Here is a 24,551-nt window from a genome sequence, read left to right as displayed (position 1 = left end):
CTCATGATTCTTTAAACAGCATAATTCTTTAAGAGAATTTGCTACCAAAATATATAATTATGGCTATCTACTTTGATGGATTTGAAGAAATATTGGAAAGATCTATGGTTGTGGGAGGGGGGGACCCCTATCAAAACAGCTGTGTAGTCACGATAGCTACATGTAACCTCTTTGTAAAATAGCAACATAGCTCTGATTCTCAAGATAAGTCTCTATTTTTATGGGGGGTGGGGTTTTCTTTTTCCTGTAGAAATAAAGATTGACTTTCCAACACATATCAAATGGGGGGGGGGGGGAGATTCCTACCAACCCAGCCATCAGCTTTCTGAAACAATGTCAGATCTGCACTCATCACAGCTCTGCCTCTTGCAAGATGATGTGCAAAGGGAAATAGAAAGCTGGCTTATGCTCAGGAAACATCTGGCCAAACTTTTAATTCTCAAGCAGGTCACTGGCCATTCTCAGAGCTGATGGAACAGCAAAGTGTGGGAAGACAGCAGTATAGCCTAGCAGACAGCTATGGAACGGAAAGAAGTATTAGGAAATGTCTTCTTGCTGGTTGATTTTCTAAGGATTTGCTTCCAAACTGTAGCATGTGGTCATAATTTTGAGCTTCCGATGGAAATTACATTGTGCACAACATTTCAAAACTAGCTACCAGCAGAATTGTCTCGATGAACACTGCTTTGAACATCAACGGGACTGGTGGTTTGCAAACTTTCAATGTAACTGACTATTTGTTTTCTCAATATGGTTATTGTGCTATGTTTATCTGATAGAATAGTTTCAATAACAATGATAATGATGATGATGATAATAATAATAATAGCTAGCCACACAATGAATATAAGGCAGCTCTCTGCTGAGTTGGTAAAGAAGTGGCTCTTGTAGGGGTATTGATATTAATCTTTGTGTTCGCAGAAGGGTTTATTCGGGGGGTGGGGGGACGACAAATCTCCAAACAAGCCATGGGTTAAAATTAATTACTGGATGTATTGATAAACGTATACATGTACCAATGTTGACTGGAAAATGAGATTAGTGGAATATGCAAAATATAAAGCAGGCCTCCACTGCGTGTCACCCATGAAGCCAAACACAGCACACTATAGGCACAAATGGCGGCTCAATAAAAATCCTGTTTTGTTTTGGCTGCCTGCCTAGGACTGCAAGCACTGGGGGAAGGGGCAGCTGCCAAGCACTTGGCAGGCCAATGCATGGCTGATGGGTTGAATTTGGCTTGGCAAACTGACTCATTGTTACAGATACATATTTATACATCTTCATTCAATACGGAAGTTTGCTGTGCCCATTGCCAGGATACAGTGCCTACTTTTGCTATACTGCACAGACCTGAGATTGTTCATAGAAGAAACTTTCTCCTCCAGTTTAAGGGGACCGCATAGAACTGTTTCTGTTAAGCGAAGTTCAGAATTATGCTACAACTGAGAGCTACTGGTCCTGCCGCCTGTACCCAGTCCTTTCTATCCAGATAATAATGCGTATGTCAGAGCCCTCAGTTAAGGCCAAGGAATCTTAAAAAAACATGTTGAGGCTTGTGCTGTTACTTTAACCTGAGAAGCATTTGTGAAAATAAACAGCTTACAAGTTTGTGGACATAGAGTGAAAGAGTCAATGGTGCCTGCTACAGTAGATAAAACATCACACTGAGATACAGAAGAAAGTCCACAATGGGACCTGTGCATCCACAGGCTTCCTCTGTTGTTAAGATGGAGCAGAATGAAAGAGATCTGTGCAAACAGACGAACTAACTCACTTCAAATGTCTCCCGCAGGAAATAATGATGTTAATGCCTGTTTCACACAATACGAAAAGTGGGACACATGAGATCGTATACTTATCTGGGCTGATTAAACATAATGACAATGATCCAGCGAACATGTGTGCAACAGGGCTTTGCATTCTTCTTTTTCCAAAAGCTATTGCCGATACTGGGGGGAAACAGTGCTATATACCCAGGGTGTTGTTTACCTGGATGAGGCACCAACTCTTGAGAACCAAGAAAGCAGACAGATATAGCAGAAAATCATCATGTGATCTGTCTGCTAGGTCTTGGGCCTGGGTGATCCAAAACCACCTAACAGGGAAGATGCAAGCAGAAATATAAAAATCTGAAAATAAGGCAGTTTTTCAACTCTAACGTCGTTTGTTCCAGTCTCGGTAGGCACAGAATGTATTGTTATATTTGCGAAGCTGGGCATCAAATGTGGAAGACACACAACACGGAGAAAAAAAACAAGTCCCACAGCGTTACCCAGTGTGCCTTCAAAGATTATTAGCAAAGTTATTGCTAATTATTTTTGTTTTGCTCAGATGAATAACTTGACACTTGAAATCTTTTCGCACAATGGGCCCAACCCCAAAGAAGAAGTTAATTGTGTTTATGTCCTGCTGAGATTAATTGCCTTTAGTCACAACTAATGGATGTCAGTGGGGTTTATATAACTTTTGTTGGATGTTAGCCAGTCGTTTTGTGACTATTTATTCCAATAAAAGATAACATCTCATTTGCTCATTGAAAATCCTGTCCACTTTACCTTTTAATGAACTGTTTAAGTCACATTTCTTAGAAGACAGCAGAGGAACAGAGTAAGAAGGAGGCGGTTGGAGGATGGACGGCGGCTAACAGATTGAGGTTGAATCCTGACAAGACAGAAGTGCTGCTTTTGGGGGGAGAGGGGGAGGGAGGGTGTGGGGAATTCCCTGGTCCTGAATGGGGTAACTGTGCCCCTGAAGGACCAGGTGCGCAGCCTGGGAGTCATTTTGGACTCACAGCTATTCATGGAGGCGCAGGTTAATTCTGTGTCCAGGGTGGCTGTCTACCACCCTACCTGCCCGCGGACTGTCTCGCCAGAGTGGTACATGCTCTAGTTATAGCCCGCTCGGACTACTGCAATATGCTCTACGTGGGGCGACCTTTGAAGGTGACCCGGAAACTGCAATTAATCCAGAATGCGGCAGCTAGACTGGTGACTGGGAGTGGCCGCCGGGACCACATAACACCGGTCCTGAGAGATCTACATTGGCTCCCAGTACATTTCCGAGCACAATTCAAAGTGTTGGTGCTGACCTTTAAAGCCCTAAATGGCCTCGGTCCTGTATACCTGAAGGAGCATCTCCACCCCCATCGTTCAGCCCAGACACTGAGATCCAGCGCCGAGGGACTTCTGGCGGTTCCCTCATTGTGAGAAGTGAGGTTACAGGGAACCAGACAGAGGGTCTTCTCGGTAGTGCAACCCACCCTTCAGATGTGAAGGAAATAAGCAGCTATCCTATCTTTAAAAGATATCTGAAGGCAGCCCTGTTCAGGGAAGTTTTTAATATTTAATGCTGTACTGTTTTTAACACTTGATTGGGAGCTGCCCAGAGTGGCTGGGGAAACTCAGCCAGATGGGCGGGGTATAAATAATAAATTTATTATTATTATTATTATTATTATTATTATTATTATTTAAGAAGAGATCAACTAAAAGGCATCCGACAGTTCTATTTAGCACTGTCGACCAAAGTACAGCTAGTGTACTTTGTATCTTGAGCATCTTGATGCAGAGCTCAGAGTGCATAGCTTTATGGGTTTCTCTGCTAGTTTCAATGAAGGGGGAATTTCTGCATGCACAGCCCTCTTTGAACATAGTGCTGTTCCCTCTACTGAAGCGATGCATCAGAGCTCCTGTGTTCAAAGGTGATCATTACACGAGGGGGGGGGCAACCACAAACAGCATGCCTCAAATGTCGAAATGATACGTGAAAGCCCTCAAAAAATTAAATGGCAGTGCATCAAACAGATGGAAAATGGAAAATGAAAAGTTTTAATATGTTTCATTGTCACATGCCTGGGAACTTACATGGCTCATGATTACTATCCCAAAAGGCAGATGTTATTCAGTGATGTGTCCATGCAAAATATACCTTTAAGCTATCAATCTGGATCACATTCATGGAGCAGTTTTATCTTTTGCGGTAACTGTGGCAAGCTTTCTCCATATCAATCAAGAAGTTAGGCACTCCAGTCTGTAAAGAAAGGGATCACAGAATACTTATGCATCTACACTTTATGGCCTAGTAGGCAACTACTGATGTTCAGCTGTTTGTTACACCTATGCCACTTCAAACACAAAAGTAATTGTGCTCTGTGGCTTAAACAAGCATTGTAAACCAGGTTAGAGGGGGATTCATAACAGGTTTTTAAAATTTGTTAATCCTGGTGACCCTCCTACACAGTAGCAACATGCCGCCACCATTTGCAGCTTTCAAAATATACAGATTTATAGGATCCAAACAATATCCAAACAATATCCCATGCTGCTAGCAGCACATAAACCAAAGGTTTAGAAGAAAGTGTTTTTGTTTGATATTATCAGTGAGAGTTGGAGGCTCTGAACAAGTTACCTAACTGGGCAGGGAAAGGATAGAAATGAAAAGATTAAAAGGGAAAGAAATGCACAAGCAAATCCTAAATGTGTATCATTCCCTGATGGATTTCTGCAGTAGAAAAGTTTTGTAAGTATTGGCCTCTTTAAGGCAGTATACTTGGTGCTGTGGGAGGAGCCCAGAGCACAGCCCTTCTCCCCTGCACTAGCAGGATGCCACCTTCAGGTGAGTACTGCATGAACAGAGCTATTGTCTCTGACTAGCAACTGACAATAGGGAATGGACACAAACAAGTCTGGATTGTTGCTCTGGGCTCTATTCTGAGACTGAGAGAAGATATACAGTGGTACTTCTGGATGCGAACGGGATCCGTTCCAGAGCCCCGTTCACATCCAGAAGCGAATGCAACCCGCATCTGCGCATCTCACGATTCACCGCTTCTGCGCATGTGCATGATGTCATTTTGACCGTCTGCGCATGCGCGAGCGGCGAAACCTGGAAGTAACGCGCTCCTTTACTTACAGGTCGCCGCAGCATGCAACCCGAAAATACTTATCCCAAAGCTACTTCAACCCGAGGTATGACTGTAGTTACAGGTAGGTAGCCGTGTTGGTCTGCAGTAGTTGAAACAATTTTTTTTAAAAAATCCTTCCAGTAGCACCTTAGAGACCAACTAAATTTGCTATTGGTATGAGCCTCCATGTGCATGCACACTTCTTCAGATACTTCTTCAGGTATCTGAAGAAGTGTGCATGCACACAAAAATTCATACCAAACTTAGTTGGTCTCTAAGATGCTACAGGAAGGATTTTTTTTTTTTATTTTGAGAGAAGATATGATAGCCATCTTCAAATATCTCAAGGGCTGTCACATGGAAGAGGGAACGAGCTTGCTTTCTCCTGCTTCGGAGGGTAGGACTTCAACCAGTGGCTCAAAGTTACAAGAAAGGAGATTGCTACTAAACATCAGGGAAAAAATTCTGACAGTAAGAGCTGTGGAGGTCGTGGACTCTCTTTCTTTGGAGGTTTTAAAACAGAGGTTGGCTGGCCATCTATCATGGGTGCTTTAAGCTGAGAATCCTGCTTTGCAGGGGGTTGGAAGATGAGCCTTGGGGTCCCTTCCAACGCTACAATTCTATGACTCTTCCCCTTTCAGTACCTGTAGTTCTGCCTACAGTGCTGGCAACAGAGAATCAGGCCAGAAAAGCCATGGGCATAACCCACTGGGTTGGTTCCCTACAAATTCCAGCCCCCTGCTTACCTTGGTTCCCCAGTTGACAAGCCACGAAGGAACCTTGCCACCAGGGTCATCAAAGTATGACATGAAAACTTCAAAGCAAAAGAAAGGAAGAAAAGAGGTAGTCGGAAATCTTATTTAAGCAACTACAGCAGCTATTCATTTATATATCTATTTTGTGGTCACCTTACTAGCAGCTATCTAAGCTGCTTTTAGTGTTGTTATTTAGAACCATAAATGTGCAGAATTCATTCCCTTATTTCTCTGGAGTTTTCCACTGTTCCATCCCATGATATCAGATATATTTGATGAAACCCCTCGACGGTTTCTGAACGTCTGCATGACTGCAAGAGTTGTTGTTTTCTTTCTTTCCCCAAAAAGCTCTTCTCCTCCACCCTCTTCAATTGTGCAGTGTTTTGTACCTCCAACTGCTGTTCCTGTAAGTTCAGAACTAATTGTATATTGTCTGGTCCCAGAGCAATAGCTGCAAAAAGCAGCAGTGAAAGCAAAACACTTTATTCCCATTCAGCTCTGCAATAAATTCAAAGGTCTTTCTTCACTGTAGAGGCTAAACTGACAAAAGGCTTCAAAAATCCTTCTCAGTTTCATCTCTGGAGTTATGGAGGCCTGTTGCAGAGTTGGAAGGGAAGTTTCCCAGTTTCAGCAAGCTCTGCCACTTTTGTGTATATCCAACCACATCTAATTTTTCTCTCTCTGATCACCAAGTGGAAGGGATTGTGCATACAACAACAAACGATTCCCCCTGCCAACCCCAACCCTGCAAAAATTTCTATTAGAAAGAATTACGAATAGTTAGGGCCTAGGATACGTGAACCCATTAGCAGAACTGCAATATCTGCATCAGAAATCCACTTCCAAGCTGGAGAGGAGGTGGGGTTGCAGGCTTCATGCCCCTCCCCACGCATGCGGGGGCTGGCTCACAGCCCCCGCAATACTGGGGGAATCCTCGGACGCGGCATCAACCGGGCCAGCCAATCGGCTGGTCCGGGAGGCATGGCCCGCCCTATTTAGGGCCGGCGCGGCCGAGGATCTCCCTCTTCCCGCGCTCCAGCTGATCAGGTTTTCCTACCCATTAGGTTAGGCTCTCTGACATTGCTATGGACTTCGGTTGGTCGCCGTCATGGGGCCTGGTAGGAATTTTTTCCACTTGGCAAATTGGCACAAGCCATTTGGTTTTTCGCCTACCTCGTAGCAACCGTCACAACTTCCTTGGCATTGGCGGTTAGGCATTGGTAGGGGTATTGTTATGCAGATGAAAGGGGGTAGTCCCGTAAAGGATTCCGGGGGCGTCGCCTTTTCCTAAGCCTAGGGAGGTGTGGGCCTACGGTACACCCCTGAGCGGTGACCCCGGGGGAGCTCCTAGTTGATGTGCATCAGCGGGACTCCCCCTACTGGTGGTTAACCCTTGCCGGTCTTCAAGCAAGCAGGCTGAAGCCGGATAGTTGATAGGACCAATGCCTAAGCCAATACCGCTCAATTCCTGTAATCAATAAAGTTGTGGCCTAATTTGACCCATTAACCTAAAATTCTGGTGTCTCGTGTCTTTCTTTCCGAGGGGGGGGCAGGAACTCATCATGCAAGTCCAACTTGGCACATTATTGAGGCATCCACAAGTTTTCCCAGTCTTAGAAACAAGGTATGACAATAATCACAAAGCTAAAAGCGGTATGATTGGGTTGGGGAGGTGGTAAAGAGGGGATTTAACTTGTTGTCTCCACTTCAGTCCAATCAGGATCACACACCACATGCCCTTAGTGGCTGCTATGTTCCTTGGGACAAAAACTTCCACTGGTGCCAATGGCAGCTTTCTTCTCTATGCAAATAGCAGCCACAGTGGAGGAGATTCAAAACAGCGCTGTGGGGTTTAACAAGGGGTTAATCATTAATTTTCCTATAACCGCCACAGTCCTGAAACAAATTATTCTCCCCACAGGTATTTACTTCTACAGAATAAAGAATGATCATGCCATCACTAATTTTGCCCCTGAAGAATTTATACAAGTTTGGTCTGATCACATTGTGGTTAAACAACTCTTGTTACCAGATTACACAAATTAGTTGGCTGGGATGAGCAAACATGTGTGCATAAGAATTAACCACCCAAAATATTGGATGCAAGCCTCTAGTGTTATTTTGTACACACCTGTTCAACTATCTTACTTTCAATCTTAGCAAAATTTGCTAGTGTTAAAAAAGCAAATGAATATGTTTTTCACAATCCTAACTTGTAAATTTAACATTTCTGCTCTAAAAAGGGATGGGCGTATCTGCCACTTGGAGTTGACAATTTTCTGTTTCTCCCAATCATTTTGCACACTTCTGCAGCAATTTGTAAATTGGTTTTCTAAAATAATCAGCAAAATTTGCCAACATTGTAGTGCAAAGCTCTCAAAGTAAGCACATTGTTGCATGTCGTTTTGACAAATATACACTTTTAATCAATAATTCTTAATGTTTTTATACTGTTGTAAACTGCTTAGAGGTTGTTGTGTTTACAGTCAAGCAGAGTAAAAAAAAAAGTTAAATAAATATAAATAAGATTTGCAAGCAACTTCCCCTAATATAATGCATTTCTGTATATTATTTTCTTTAATATGTGCATTTATATGCACACTGTATCCTGAAAAATGCATTTGTGTACATGTTACTTGGCTGGGAAACTATTGCAAGATTCAGAGTAATGCAAATTTCAAAGGATTGCTCTGCTTTGGGCTTGTGCCTTGTTTTGAAAAGTGTGTATTAGGTAGATTCACCTTTAAATGTGAATTGAATTGAACTTTCTCCTCATGCCTAGCTCTAAGCAGGTATTTCCATAAAGTTCTTTACTGATTTCTTACCTTTGGAGCCTCTCTTGCCATCGCTTTCAAAGGCCACACATTGTTTATAATTCTTTACTCTAACAATCCCAGTCTTCTCTGGGAATTTAGAGGTATTCACGCTTTTAGCCAATATAACATATATCTTCTTCCCTTCAAGTTCCATGTCTTTACGCTCACGAACGAAAACATACTATGCTGAAGTTTAAGAAATAATCAGGATGCGCCTGTATATATAATATACATATATAATCGAGACAGAAGGTATACTGGTGCAAATACAAAAAGCAATCCTGTTTCAAGAAGCCTGCATTTGTTTTTGTTTCGCTCCTCAAAGGGTATGACAGAATATGGTTCACAAGAATGCGCATCAAAGTCTTAACTTTTTCTTTTCCCTTAAGAGTCAATTTTTTTTACCTCATTTAAACTTGCAGAACTGTGCTGTGAGGAGTTTGCGGCCTCAAATATTAAGAGCAAAACTGCAACCCAAGACTTGAAAGGATACATCTCTATTTGCCATGGGGAAAGGGAACTTCACTTCCCAGTGGATTACTGTTCTGCCCTCAAAAGGTTTCTCACTTATATCTAAAAATCGGAGGGGAAATGCGTTAGATGCAGACTATGTTTTATTCAGCTGGACTTACATAAGGTTTTCAATGCATTTGGTGAATTGAAAATGTGAAAGGAGTCAGAAACGAATCATAACTGTGTATGTGTCAGACCTCAACAAGGGTCGGGCACAAAGGGATAGACATAATTGGTTCTTTTTTAAAGAATTTGACCCAAAAGCTCACCTAGTCAAGCATCCTGTTCTCACAAAGGCCATCCAAATGTGTATGGAGAACTCACAAGCAGGACTCTCCCAGCTCGTGCTCCCCCAGAAACTAATGTTCAGAGGTACACAGATACAATAGCACGGCCAGCAGCCATTCATAAAGTTATCCCCCACTATTTGTCTAAAAAAAAACCCTTTAAAACCATCCAAGTCAGTGGATAGTGTTATATCTTGTGGTAGCAAGTGCCCATCTAACAATGGGTTGTGTGAATATTTCCTTTCGTCTCTTCTTAATCTTCCAACATTAAATTTCATTATTGTTTTATTATGATTATTTACTGAGTTTATATACCGCCCTATACCCAGAGGTCTCAGAGCGGTTCACAGAAAACATCAATATATGTAATCAAAATAAAAACAACAACCCAATAAGCCCCCCCCCAAAAAAAGAGTCACTTTTTAAAAGGGGATAGGACGTCAATCCGATCAATCAAAGGCCTGGTTAAAAAGGAACGTTTTTGCCTGGTGCCTAAAGGTGCTTAATGAAGGCACCAGACAAACTTTCCTGGGGAGAGCATTCCACAGATGGGGAGCCACTGCAGAGAAGGCCCCGTTCTCGTGTTGCTACCCTCCGGACCTCTCGAGGAGGAGGCACACGAAGAAGGGCCTCAGAAGATGATCTTAGGTGACCCAATGTTCTAGTATTATGATGGGAGGGCAAATTTCTCCACATTAAGCAAATTCTTATTCACCTCTATCATGTCCCTCCTTACTGATCAGGCCTGTCACCACCTGTTCAGACCCTGCAAGCGTATTTGTGAAACTAGGATTTTCCTCTCCCGTGTGCATCATTTGATACCTGCTAACACAGAACTGCTTTTACCATATTAATGCTCTTTCACCCAGTTTGGAGCCCGATTACTTGAGAGGACATTTGTTACCGAGGACTATAGAAAAGAAAGTTGATGCCAGCCCTAATCAAGGAGAGAATTCTAAAACGGCAGTGCCATAACTGAAAAGACCCTAAATCAGTAATTCCCAAATGTGCCCCCCCCCAAAGGATCACTGATGAAGATTGTGGCAGACCACGGTTTTTTTCTGCCTGTTGTACAGTTTGTAATGCACCATGCTAGACGCTATACCATTTTTAAATGCATTTTACAGCTTCTTTTATTTCTCATATATTGTATTTTACTGTATTCCATAGAATTCAAATCATGACACATTAAATTACAATAAAAGAAGCAATTCAAATGCAGTTTAAAAAAACCAACATGAATATATAATGCAGTGGGTGTGTCGTCGCCAATATTTAACCAGAAATCCACTGACATGCCAGAGACCACCTGAATTATTCTTGCAGTCCACTGATAGTTCACAGACCATGGTTTGGGAAGCCCTGCCCTAACTTAAGCCTTCTTCTCAAGTAGGTAGGCTTCATGGACAGATCTCAAAAGTTGGGAAAGTTCCAATGGGGAAGGGAAAGGCATTCTCTAAAGTTCCTTATCGTCCCAAGTAGCTATGGCAGGCACACCATAAAAGTCACTTCAGATGCTGTATTTTCTCCAACGAATGTGGGAATGGCTGCACGAGGGACTATTTTGCTGCAGACACATATGCTGAGATGCCAGTATTCCTCACAAATATATGAAGGGGTCTAACAACAAGTTATTGTCTTAGAAGACATTATTTCCATGCGATGCAATATGTAATGCCAGCTGTTTGATGGATGGTGCTGTTCCCACTATAAGACACCAAATAATATCACATTTTCCACCAGAGGTCACTGGAGTATTAACTTGGTGCCATTTGACAACCTATTCAGCTTCCTACATCTTAAGCAGCAAGCAAACTCAAAATTGAAGGTGTGAGAAAAAGAGTAATATTTGACATGTCCAATTGAATGGGCAATACAGGGAATTCCACTTTAAATGGATATTTTCTCTCACATACCAGAAGGACAAACTGAACCCTATTATTTGAGAAGGCATGCTATTATTGTATCTTAGGTCATCCTATTACTTGCAGAGTCTAGCTTCTTTCAGTATTCCCCGAAGAGTGAGATAGCCTAGATTAAGGGTAGTGAGGATGGCTTGCTGGTTAATATGTCTCAGGTATCTGTAAATCTGTTCATATTTTTACCTTTGTTCACCTTTTATTGCCTTTCCAAAACAACCTTTCCAAGCTCACTATCAAAGCATGGGCTGCCAAAATGTCCATGGGTTCAAAATCTGGGGAAATATGGTGAGATAAGCTACAGTGGCCTACTGAGATGCATGGGTTCTCAGATTACATGTTTGTTTGTTTTTCCAAATCTCCTCACTGCCCCATAAAGCCCTCCCACACTGGGGGTCCTTGGAGAACAGCACCAAAAAGACATGAGAAGTTGCTACTGAAAGGACATTTTGCTTCTCGCCCTGCTAATCTAAGTGGCCTAATCGGTAGGCTTCCAGCATAGACACTAAGGTGAATCCTGCCCATAGATATTAAAATCTCATTATTCATTACCAAAGTTGCTAGAATAATCTGCCGCTTCATTTTAGTACACTGGAAATTATTGAAAGAAGAAGTTTTGTGAGGAGTATTATTAGAAGTATTGTAAAAATGGACAAGGGGGTGGATGATTTGTTAATAGATGTAAAGGCAATATAAAGTTAAGAAATGCATAAGAAGTGGTTAAAACGGTGGATCATGAGAGGTGCTGATGGAAGTCCAAAAAGATTGTATAAGTGATAAGTTTTGTGGTACATTTTATAATTTATATGTTAAAATTAATAAAAAAAATATTATAAAAAAGGAAATTATTGAAATGTTTCTTCTTGTGAATGTAGAGTCCTGTCGGGGAAAAGGTGGAGTATAAAATTAATAACAATAACAATAGTAATGCATACTTTTGTTCCTTAAAATTGATTAATCAAAGTATGCAATATTTTCTACACACACACACACACACACACACACACACACACACAAATTGAAACTTTGCTCTTTGTGGAAGTTCCACAGTCTTAAGTTAAGAAATGCACCAGAAATATATTAGTATTCACCTTTTGAAAACATCTTGTCTGAATGACAATGGACATCTAATATGCTATATATATTGATATTGATATATTAGATAACATAGATGTGAGCATGGCATCACACAAGGGATAACGGAAGATATTTGACACATTCCCTGCTTACCGTAGGCCAAAATATGTGAAGCTCTGCAAATCAGACGTTGTGAGTCATTTGCAGACGGGGACATTCATATCCTATTGCCCTGTCATGTTGAAGTCATGGGTTTCCTTCCCCACCCTTTGTGTCTGTGGCATGCAGCAATAGAGTGTCATCCCAATGGAAGATAGTGTATCTGCTCTTATTAATCTCACAATAGCTAAAAGTTAGCCAAGATGACCAAGCCCTCCCCATGTATCTCAAGGGACACTCAAGTTAACTTCAACATATAATCGATACATGTGGACATAATGGGAAAATCTACATTACATGGTAGGGAAGGGCAGTTGATGCAACTTGGAAGTGCTCTGTCAGTAGCGTGAACCAAGGAAAACTCAATATATAATTAGAACAAACCTATTATAATCAAATATAGGGAGAGACAGTGCAGTGCAGGCAGTGTCCTAAATCACTTGAGCAAAAGAGGTGGGTGTGGGCGATGGCTGGAAAGCAGTTTCCACCAACTCAAGAAAAGCAGAGCACCATTTCTTTGGAAGGATACATCTTAAAATGCTTTTCCGTGGGTGCTACTTAGAATAAATAGCTTTCCAACATCAATCGATGTCACCAAATTCAGTGGGATGTCTTGAGAAATGCTCTCTTGTTCTGGGGCCGAAAAGTCATTGCCATGCTATCTTCTAAAAGGTCTCAGCAGAAACATGTCATCAGGACTAGCTGTGCATGAAGGAACTCCAAGAGTACCGTGGTATCTCTAGATGCGAACGGGATCCATTCCGGAGCCCCGTTCACATCTAGAAGCAAACGTAACCCGTGTCCATGCATCTCCGCGTGTCACATTTCGGTGCTTCTGCGCATGTGCATGATGTCATTTTGAGCATCTGCGCATGCGCAAGCAGCGAAACCCGGGAGTAACGCGCTCTGTTACTTCCGGTTTGCCACGGAGCGCAACTCAAACGCGCTCATCCCAAAGCACATTCAACCCGAGGTATGACTGTAGTGGTTTTAGCAGGCAGTAATCTTAGGTACAGTGGTACCTCGGTTTGCAACCGTTTTGGATTACAATCACGTCAAACCCTGAAGTGTGTATCCCTTTTTTTTTTTTTACAACCCGTTTATTTTATTTTTTTATTGCAACCAATTTTTTTTTTGAGGCTCCAATGGCGAAAGCGCGACTTGGGTTTCAACCTGTTTTGGTTTACAAACGGACCTCCGGAACGGATTATGGTTGTAAACCAAGGTATCACTGTACTGCTACAGCTGCATCACCATATGATATGTTGCACAACTAGATAAGGATCTCATGTATAGTTTATATGGAAAGACAAATAGTCACTTGTTTAAACTAAACATGGAGAAGAGAACCGGAACTTTGAAGTTTAGAATAGGGATGGAAATGCACAAATGTCATTCCGTTAAATAAAGATGTACAGAACAGTATGACATGACACCACCTCTGACAAATTTCACCTAAAGCAAATTTTGAGGCAAAAGTGGAAGTCCAAGAGGAGTCGTGATATTTCTCAGTTTCACACACCCCTAAGTTGCCACAAAATTCACCTTTAGTGCTAGTAAGAGGCAAATCTGGAGGCTTCTGCCCACACAAAACATATGAGGAACTCTGAGGGAAACCTGAAGAATTTCAATAACACTAGTTAAATGTCATAGGGGCATCCCTGATTTGGAGGAATGGAAAGCCATGTAATGAAAATTATTATAATTGTTTTAGGCAACCAACTGGACAAAAATAAGGGGAAATTCTCTCTAGAATCAAAGAGATCAAAGCTAAAGAAGGTCTTAGAGTATAGTAGCCAATTGCAAAAGAGGATAGACTTCTTCATCTTTTCATAGATATTCAGGAGAGGGAATTTCAGCAGATGTGGCTTGCATAACACATGTGATTCCCTTTGCCTCCAAAACGATTAAAGTTTCTGCTTTTGCATCTGACTGCTCTAACAATCTAATAAAAACTGATGATTAAGGGGGTATTAAAACACCAGTCCCCAGATTTCCCAGATTTCACATAATGATCAAGAGACAAGTTCATTTACCCATAAACCAACACAAGAACAGTGTCGATGGATCTAAGAAAGTTGGTTTTAACACAAAAAGTGGCTAGCAAGAAAAACATTGCTTCTTATTTGTTTTTCAGGGCAGCACAAGTGGATGACTATATTAGCATTAATGCTTTGGTAATGGAAATCTACTTCATGCATTTTTCATACTGAAAAACTGTACAGAGCACTTGAAAGAGTGAAGTAAAACAATCTTCAAAACGATGGTGGTCAAGGAGCAGAGGAAAGGAACCTATCACAGCGACCAAAGAAAATGACATTTTGGTCTTGAATAATTTACTGACCTCTAAGATACCGGTCCCATTTTGTTCTGTAGGTTAAATCCATGTACACTTCTGCACATACATCTGGGGAACAATCACCAAGAGTGGCATAGACTTTATACTCGTACAGTCCAGATTTCTGAAAAAGCAAGAGAAATAGGAGGGAGCAGGTAGGGGAGAATCAAGAATCCTGTATTTCAGGCCTTTGCTTGGTTGCACTAGCAATGTCCAAAAAGACTCTTTTATACCACTGTGCTTGCACAATGAATACATTTACAACATACAAATATACTCTGTGATGTTTGCGTTAAAATAGAGGTGAGTTGGTCCATTCGCCTAAAGAACTGGACGGCTTGATGACAGACTTATCTTAAAATATATACCAATCTCTCTGCTAGGCTGGAGATATCTTTTTTCCTCATATTTACACACTAGGTGCCATAGAAGTCATCCTATATATAAGTGGATGTTAGAAATATATCTCAGTTGTTTATTTTAAATATCAGAGACTACTGTATAGTCAAATGAAAATCTTATCAGCATCTAATCCCCCTTTATCCTTTGAAACATAAACTGCAACAGGAGTCATACTTCTGTTATGACAGTCAAGTGAAACAATAAATATATATTTAAGCACTCTGACTGTATTCTACTTTTGTTAGACTCCACCAAACCACCACCACCCCATCTTCACCCTGACCAGTCCAGAAAAATTCACGTTATTTATTTTGTTTTATCTGACTTAGTGGAGCCCTATGCACAAATCAAATAACCCTTACACTAAGAGTTGGATAACCCTTTGTTCAGAGAGTTGCATTATTTGCTAGCAATACCAATTACAGAAACAGAAGTTTTTTGGGTCTAATTCATCGAGGAGATGCAAAGATGTCAAAGCACGGTACACGTGAATGGAATTTAAACTACCTTTTACCCTTTTCAGTCTTGTATTCTGTAAAATATTTTTTAACAGAGCTCTGTTATCATGAACTTTCTCATTCAATAAACATCACTTCATCCTTCAGCACAATCAGCTAGACCCTTTATGAACCCAACATTTAAAGAAAGGAAATATTTAAAATAAAGATACGGCATGACTCACACAGCATTTTGTAACAAGGCATTACAACACTGCTTCACAAACAAATTCTGGCAATGTGAAGTAGACCTCCACCCAAGCCTACGCCCTCCGGAGTTCTATTTTCCAAAGATACATCAAGCCTGCAATTATTTAAGAGTGATTCCTGAAATTTTACACTCTGTAAAATCGCTCTAGCTCCATTTATTTAAAGGACTACCCTTTACTGCAGAACATTACAAGAAGAGTCTAGACCATCATCTACCACAACAGATGGTTTTAGTTGTGGTTTTAGTTCACAAGGCTTGCAATATCTCAGATAACCTGAGCTTTCAAAGGTTAGCAAACCTATTTTCCTGTACGAAAGGAATGTGAATATCAACTGAAAGTGAGATTATGACGTGCCTGCAGATTACAGGAGATGTTTGTTTAGAAGGCTGGAAAACATACAGTACCATGAAGTGTTCTCAGACTGGGCCATCGCAGTAACAAAACAAAACAAAACTGTTAAACATTAGTCTGTATTTTGGAAACAATAAATTCAAAAGACAAACCACTGCCTATAGCTAGTCTAGATTTTAGTATGATCCCACTGCTCTGGCAGTGTTAGTTGCTTTCCACCACGAAGAGACTTTTTTGTATTTAGAGATTTCTACCAAAGTTGCTACAGTGGCACAGATTTCTTTAAAAGCAAAAAGAGAGGTGTGGGTTACAAAATATTTTGGACACTTTGAGAGCTTTTTCTTTCTGGTTTATTTTATAGATTTGTTTATTCTTAGTCTGAGATAAAGCTGGCTTTAGTCAGCAAGCAAAGCCTCTTTTTTTTTTTCTTTTTTAAAGCAACTCTGGGACACTTGCTAGAACCCTTAACGTTCCAGGTTTCGTTTTCCAATCCTCTGTTCCTCAGGCATGTTTGCAAACTGCTAAATTTCTTCAGTGTATCTGAAGAAGTGTGCATGCACACGAAAGCTCATACCAAGAACTAACTTAGTTGGTCTTTAAGGTGCTACTGGAAGGAATTTTTTTATTTTGCTAAATTATTATTTGTCAGGGAACTGCCATCAGAGCTGGAGGCGGAGGGAAGGCTCCAGAGGGATGCCGGAGAGGGTCCCAGTAGGGAGAGAGGCAGCCCATCTGCTGGGGAAGGAAATCAGCGTAACACCAGTGGAGAAGGGGGGCAGAGAGGGGATTTGGAGAGGAGGCTCCAAGACTCTTCGCCAGAAACCAGCAGGGAGAGCACGGGAACTCCGCTGCCCACTCCCTCCCTGCGCAGAAGACTTCCGCGCAGGGAGAGTAGGAGGAGACTTGGCGTCAAAGAACTTCTTTGCTGGAAGAGATTCAAAAAACGCCCACTGACGGATTCTGCCAGCGACTGAGACAGCCACGAAGTGAAGGGCTGTCCAGACAGAAAGGGTTCAACCAGGCAACCAAGCCAAGAGTGGCGGCAACTTACGCACAAGCAACCCCTAGAACCATTACATTATTACTATAATTTTATTACCCAACCTTCACCCTATGGTCCCAGGGCAGGTTACAACAATTTAAAATACAACATTAAACATTTTAAAAACTTACAATTACGCCCCCCCAACCCCAACCCCCACAAAAATAGGGTGGGTCCTAAAATTGTACATCTCAGGTGTCAAAGGCCAGAGCAAAGCATGCTACCATGGGTTACCACAGTATGATACTACTACAATAGTTAAAAAAGCTGTCCATCAGAGAATTAACAAGCCAACCCTAATTAAAAAGAAGTGCAAATGTGTGAAGAAAAGCTATGTAATCCCAATATCCATACACCTACTTATTTTGCATGCCTCTAATTACAGTGGAACCTTGGTTGAAGAACAGCTTAGTTTATGAACAACTTGGATTAAGAATGCTGCAAATCTGGAAGTAGGTGTTTTGGTTTGTGAACTTTGCCTTAGAATAAGAACCATGTTTCGCTTCCTGTTGAGTGTGTTCCATTTGTAAATTGAGTCCCCTGCTGCTATGGGAAAGCACGTCTTGGTTTAAGAACACTTTGGTTTAAGAACGGACTTCCGGAACCGATTAAGTTCGTAAACCAAGGTACCACTGTACCAGATAGATTCCACCACTTATGCTACCTGCCAACTTGTTTTAACTTTCACTGCTGGCATATGTCTACAAACTGCAGCGTTTGTTTTGATAAAACAAATACAACCAATTGCTTCCTTTAAAACCGAGCCAAGTATGACATCTGCCTACTTTCTTCTTGAGGGATGATACTGCATTCCAGTCTCCAAACAATCACCATGTAAACTTAGAATGACCTCCCAGGCAGGGCTTAAATGGCCTTTGAGCCCCACTGGGATGACAGTGTGATTGTTCCTATAGGTAAAGGTAGAGGGACCCCTGACCATTAGGTCCAGTCGTAACCAACTCTGGGGTTGCGGCGCTCATCTCGCTTTATTGGCCGAGGAAGCCGGCGTACAGCTTCCGGATCATGTGGCCAGCATGACTAAGCCACTTCTGGCGAACCAGAGCAGCGCACGGAAATGCCGTTTACCTTCCCGCTGGAGCGGTACCTATTATTCTACTTGCACTTTGACGTGCTTTCGAACTGCTAGGTTGGCAGGAGCAGGGACTGAGCAATGGGAGCTCACCCTGTTGCGGGGATTCGAACTGCCAACCTTCTAATCGGCAAGTCCTAGGCTCTGTGGTTTAACCCACAGCGCCACCCGCGTCCCTGACTGTTCCTATAGTAGCAGAGAAATCAGAAGAGAGGCATTTCTCATTTCAATCATCAGTCTGACCAATGCAGATCTTGTATTCCCATTGAAAAAACAAATTAAACATACAAGCCACATGTGAAATTGTTCTTGATCTGTGCCAGCATTTGCTGACTGGACAGAATTATCACACCAACTAAACAACCCATCATTTAAAATACATTACAGTGGTACCTTGGGCTACATACGCTTCAGGTTACATACACTTTAGGTTACAGACTCTGCTAACCAAGAAATACCGGTAGTACCTCGGGTTAAGAACTTTGCTTCAGGATGAGAACATAAATCTCCTGCGGCGGCAGCAGGAGGCCCCGTTAGCTAAAGTGGTGCTTCAGGTTAAGAACAGTTTCAGGCTAAGAACAGACCTCCGGAACGAATTAAGTACTTAACCCGAGGTGCCACTGTACTTCCAAGGCCCCAATTATCCAAATTCCTGTCGTATCTAATACAGCAGGGCCGTGCAACACACAACAAAATAGGAGAGGCTTCAAGCATTCCACCAACGCACGTCCCAATTTTGATAGCACTTCGGTTGGTAGAGAATTGGGCTTCCTGCCTGCGCTAATCTCCACTTCCAGGCATTTCTGCCAGTTGCTTGAATAACGCTGTCTCTGACCACAGGCAGCCCACAAAGTTTTCCTCTTGGCCAATAAACCAGCAGGGCTTCAGTATTTCAGTGTTTCAAGGCAGAATGCCCTGCTGAGTTGGCCAGCTGTTTATCCTGAAGCGGAAGCAGTCTGAAATCTGTGCTGAGGAGGCTGGGATTTGTCCTCAAACGTATACAAGAGTGAAATCAATTTAAAACAGACAGATCTGGGCCAGACAGATCTAGGAATATGATGGTAAGGACTGGCATACAGGCTTCAGAAATGAATTAAGAGTGGTGTGGTTGCTGCCATCTAGGGCTGAGTGATACCTGGTTTTCAATACAGCGATATATCATGATGTCTGAAATCAGGATGGAGCTATGTAGAGGCCCACACTAGCCCACGGCCAAGATAGGAGCATGGTACTTTTCTACCTGAGTAAATAAGCTCATGACAAGAAATTACCGTATTTTTCGCTCTATAAGACGCACCAGACCACAAGACGCACCTACCGTATTTTTCGCTCTATTGGACGCACTGGACCACAGGACGCACCTAATTTTTAGAGGGGGAAATCAAGGAAAAAAATATTATTCCCTCCCCCCAGCCCCAAAGAGCAATGGACAGGCTGCGCGCTTCCTCTTTAGCCTTGAGAAGCATCTTTAGCCTTGCACAACGGGATGGATCGTGCCCGCTGTCCACCGGAGCTGGACTAGATGACTCCTGGGGTTCCCTTCCAACCCTGCAATTCTGTGACCTCGGAAGTTGTTGGGGGTCTCCACCACTGGAGGCTTTTAAGCAGCGGTTGGGGGACCATCTGCCTGGCGTTCTTTAGCTGTGATTCCTACATTGTGAGGGGGCTGGGCTAGATGACCCTCGGGTGGCCCTCCCAACTCTATACAGTCCTACACTTCTGCGGCAGGAGATCCACAGCCACTTCACACAATGCCCACTCCCAATTTTCATCTGAGAGACATGTGGCTTCACTGTCTAGGTAGATACCCCCCTACCTGCCACTCTTCCCTCACCCCACTTAAGCCGAGGGAATTCCTGCCCAGAGAAGCTCCCAGGTGAGGCAAGGGTTAAGATCTACCTCTGGTAAATGGCTTTGTATCCTCCCTCTTTCCCTTTTCTCTTCTTCTTCTATGCTAGTTCCTTCTCTTGTGTTTTGTTTGATCTGTTTTTATTGTATACTAAAATAAAAGCTGCAAAGTTTCCTTTTTTATAATATTCCCCCCCTCCAAACTAAAACGTTAATCTAGATAAAAACACTGATCCAGAGGAAAATAAGGGGGTGGAGAAAGGATGAAAAAAGAAAAAGAGGGAGAGATAGAGAGATTTTTAAAAAGTTGGCTTCTTTAGCCTTGTGCAGCCTCCCGCGGCTGGAGAGGCACGCACGGCTAAAGAGGAAGCCCGGGCAGCGAGCGGGATGGATCGCGCTCGCTGCCCGGGCTTCCTCTTTAGCCTTGCGCAGCCTCCCACGACTGGAGAGATTGCGCAAGGCTTTTCTAGAGGAGGGAGAAGGGACTGACTGGCCGCGTCAGTCCCTTCTCCCTCCTGGGGAAAAGCCCGCAAGAGCCGCGCGAAGCTTGTGTGTGGCTCTTGGGGGCTTTTCCTGCTTGCCTCCCCCCCTGCATTCGCTCCATAGGACACACAGACTTTTCCCCTTAGTTTTTAAGACGGAAAAACTGCGTCCTATGGTGCGAAAAATACGGTAGTTTTTGGAGGAGGAAAACAAGAAAAAAGAAGAAGCAACAACAGCAAGAGGGATTGCTGTGCAGTGAAAGCAGCAATCCCTCTTGCTGTTCTGGCTTCTGGGATAGCTGTGCAGCCTGCATTCACTCCACAAGACGCACATACATTTCCCCTTACTTTTTAGGTGGGAAAAAGTGAGTCTTATAGAGCAAAAAATACGGTAAATGGAGTAAATTTGAACACACAAGTGCAGCAAGCAGAACTCTTCCGGAAAACAAGCTACTTGAAAGTAGGTTGCAGCGTTTAGAAAATAAATATTGTTCGTCTTCTAACTCTCAAGCCCACTCCTAATTTTTTTAAAAATGCAGTTTTTCCAAGGACACAAACTGCTTTGGAAGGGAGGGAAAGAATAAATTCTGCCTGTGTCTGTACTCCTGGCGTTCTGCCCACCTCCCTGACACATTCAAGGATGCTGTGAAAAGAAAAAGAAAAAGCTAATCCTTGAACCAAGGATTAGATCAGCACAGGTTCTCAAACATTGTCCTACAAAACTTTCTGTGAAAGAGAACAAGGGAAAAGAAAAACAGACAACTGTGGTGCACCCCCATGGTTAAACAAGACAAAGTCCAGCTGTTAGTACTCAAGACTCAGCTCCTCTCAGGTCTGGGAAGCAGAACACTAAAAAAAAATAGAAGCCTCAGGATCATGAAAGGTCATGAAGGATGGGATGACGCAGAAGCAGAACACCCATGAAAAATGGAGCTAACCCCACTATGGTTACAGCAAAATTCTTGTCGATCTAAATCCAGAAGCACCCTTGAGATGCAGGTCTCCACCGTTCCATTTCAAATGGAAATATATAGCAATTTAATCCTTCATCTGTCTGGACTGTAAGTAGTTTTACAGGAGGATCACTTTGAGGAGGGGGTAAAGGTAAACGTAAAGGTAAAGGGACCCCTTGGTCCAGTCATGACCGACTCTGGGGTTGCGGCGCTCATCTTGCTTTACTGGCCGAGGAAGCCAGCGTACAGCTTCCGGGTCACATGGCCAGCATAACTAAGCCACTTCTGGCGAACACGGAAACACTGTTTACCTTCCCGCTGGAGCAATACCTATTTATCTACTTGCACTTTGACGTGCTTTCAAACTGCTAGGTGGGCAGGAACTGGGACTGAGCAACGGCAGCTCACCCTGTCACGGGGATTCAAACTGCCGACCTTCTGATCAGCAAGTTTAACCCACAGCACCACCCACGTCCCTAGAGAACGATTAGCCAATCTCATTTCCTAAATCAAGTTCTATAGTCATAGTAAGTGCTGCACATCCCTTCGGCTTGAAGTATGGCAAGGTGGAGGGAGCAAAGGACACTCCACACCCAGCCAGGTTTGACCCATAGGCTGTCAGTTGCTGATCAGTACTCTACAGAAAGCTGTCAGTCCCTAATTTATGCTTCCTATCTGGAATACCCAAATATTGCTACTACATCTCAGGGGAGGACCCTGTCTATTTCATGGTCGCATAATGCACACTTCCCTGCCCCTCTGCTCCCTTCGGTTGATTCTGTCCATTTGTTAACTCCCACACCAGGGCATTAACTACTTGTTTTTTCCTTCCTGGCAGTGCTATTATGTCCCTAACATCCGCATGACAGGTAGAAAGGCAACAGGTAAGCCGTTCCCTATCACTGCATCTTTGATTTCTGCTTTTCCTGTACACAGGAACAATGAATGCAATGGCCAGGGGCTGCCTTCTGGCATATGTTTTGCAATACTACACGCGTATCCTTTAAAGTTCATTCACAAAAAGTCTAATACTGAAAAGAGAGGTGGAAGTAGATCTTAATTTTTCAAATGAGGTTCAGGCCTCTGAGCAAGTCTTGTAATCTGTCCTGGAAAGAAGAAGCCCTGCTCCTATGTGGGTGTCGGTAAACAAAAAAGGACTATGTAATGGAGGGCAGGAACAATAAAGATCTACATTGGGATCTGCTGCCCCTGTGGATCCTGCTCCAAGACGCAATCACCTTACCTTGCCAGCCCTGTTTTGTTTGATACAGTGGGGCTTCTCCTTAAATAACGAGAGGCTGCTGTTGCCCAGCGGAAAGGCAAGGCATTTTGTTCATGTTCAGGAACTTTGTGATCTATTTCTTTGAAGAAGAGACATGGCCCAAAAACGAGAGCAGGCTGTAGTAGAGAATAGGAGTTGGCAAACCTGATACATTCCCCACTCCTCCAAAGGCTGGAAGTGGTTTTAGAAGTGCAACGGAGGCCTCAGGCCACTTTCTCTCGGCCTTGCCTACCTTGCAGGCCTGTTGTGAGGGCCATGGGGCACGAGGGGGGGGGAGCCCCACTGGCCACCGTGGAGGAAAGGCCAGGTGGAAGTTTGGCCAGGGGGGTCTGACTAACGAAAAGAGCTGCTGTCCCACACAATGTTTCACAACCTTGGGTCCCCAGCTGTTTTTTGACTACAATTCCCATCATCCCTAGCTAGCAGGATCAATGGATGGGAATTGCTGGGAGAACAGCTGGAGACCCAAATATGGGCAACCCGGGCCTAGTGTTTCTCAACCTTGGGTCCCCAGCTGTTGTTGGACTACAACTCCCATCATCCCTATCTAGCAGGACCAGTGGTCAGGGATGATGGGAATTACCACAAAAACAGCTGGAGAACCAATAATATTCAACCCTGGCCTGGCCTAGCTCTTGTTAGACTACAACTCCCATCATCCCTAGCTAAGCAGGACCAGTGGCTGGGCATGGTGGGAACTGCCACAAAAACAGCTGGAGACCCAAGTATGGGCAACCCTAGTGTTTCTCAACCTTGGGCCCCCAGCTGTTATTGGACTACAACTCCCATCATCCCTAGCTAGCAGAATCAGCGGCCGGGGATGGCGGGAACTGTAGTCCCCAAACAGCTTGGAGGCCTCTTCTTTCCCTCGCGTTTCCACGGCAACGCGGCGCCGGTGCCTCAGGCTCCCTTGCTCCGTCTAGGCCTCGGCGGCCTTTTCCACCCCCTCCTGGTCCGGCCGCAGCGCCGTCGCCCCTTTCCGGCCTCGCACCTCGTCGAAGAGCCGGAAGATGCAGAAGCTGGCGGTCTCGGCCATGAGCTCCCAGGCGGCCCTGGCCGCTTCCCGGGGCTTGGTCGACTCCCGGCAAACGGCCAGGAACTGCTCTTCGCCGAAGGGGCCGCGGGCTTGCTCCGCCCTGCGCGAGGAGCAGCACGTGGAGGACGAGGACGAAGAAGACGAGGACGACGACGAGGGGCCGGCGCTGGCGCCGCGGGACATCCCCGACCACACGGGCAAGCAGCGGGCCGGCCACCACCGCCACCTCCGACGCCCGCCCTTCGCCGGCGGCAGAACCTTCGGGCGCCTCTGCAGCAGGGCGCGGAGGGCCTCCGGGGGGCACATGGCCCGCGGCGGCGGCGGAGGCGACGGCAACGGGGGGCCTCGACGGCGCCGGAGGCCGAGCTGCTCGCGGCGACTTTCTGCCGTCGAACGGGGCGCGGGCGGGGGCGGTGCCGCGGTTAGAGTGCCGGGGTAGGGACGCCGAGGAAGGCCTGGGTTCAAATCCCTCCCCACCACCCTCACCCCGTCGAGGGGGGGTCTCTAAAGCTCGCTTGTCGTGCCTCCCAAGCGGGGTCGTTGTTGGAGGGTGGGGGGAGTGTGCTTTTTTGTAGGCAGCCCTCCA

General features: G+C 44.0%; 1 protein-coding gene across 1 annotated transcript; it reads right to left on the bottom strand.

Moving 5' to 3' along the window:
• Positions 1 to 3,809: 3,809 nt before the first annotated feature.
• PCTP (phosphatidylcholine transfer protein) lies at positions 3,810 to 24,288 on the bottom strand. The gene is made up of 6 exons (XM_079965671.1): positions 23,921 to 24,288; positions 14,777 to 14,894; positions 8,971 to 9,050; positions 8,487 to 8,658; positions 5,653 to 5,720; positions 3,810 to 4,032 (listed from the first exon to the last, which is right to left on the bottom strand). The coding sequence occupies exons 1-6, from the start codon at positions 24,269 to 24,271 to the stop codon at positions 3,970 to 3,972; spliced, it is 852 nt and encodes a 283-aa protein (XP_079821797.1). The 5' UTR covers positions 24,272 to 24,288; the 3' UTR covers positions 3,810 to 3,969.
• Positions 24,289 to 24,551: the final 263 nt, after the last annotated feature.

The sequence above is a fragment of the Podarcis cretensis genome (genome assembly GCF_951804945.1).
Source record: "Podarcis cretensis genome assembly, chromosome: 2".
NCBI lineage: Eukaryota > Metazoa > Chordata > Lepidosauria > Squamata > Lacertidae > Podarcis > Podarcis cretensis.
This window is presented reverse-complemented; position numbering and strand designations above follow the sequence as displayed.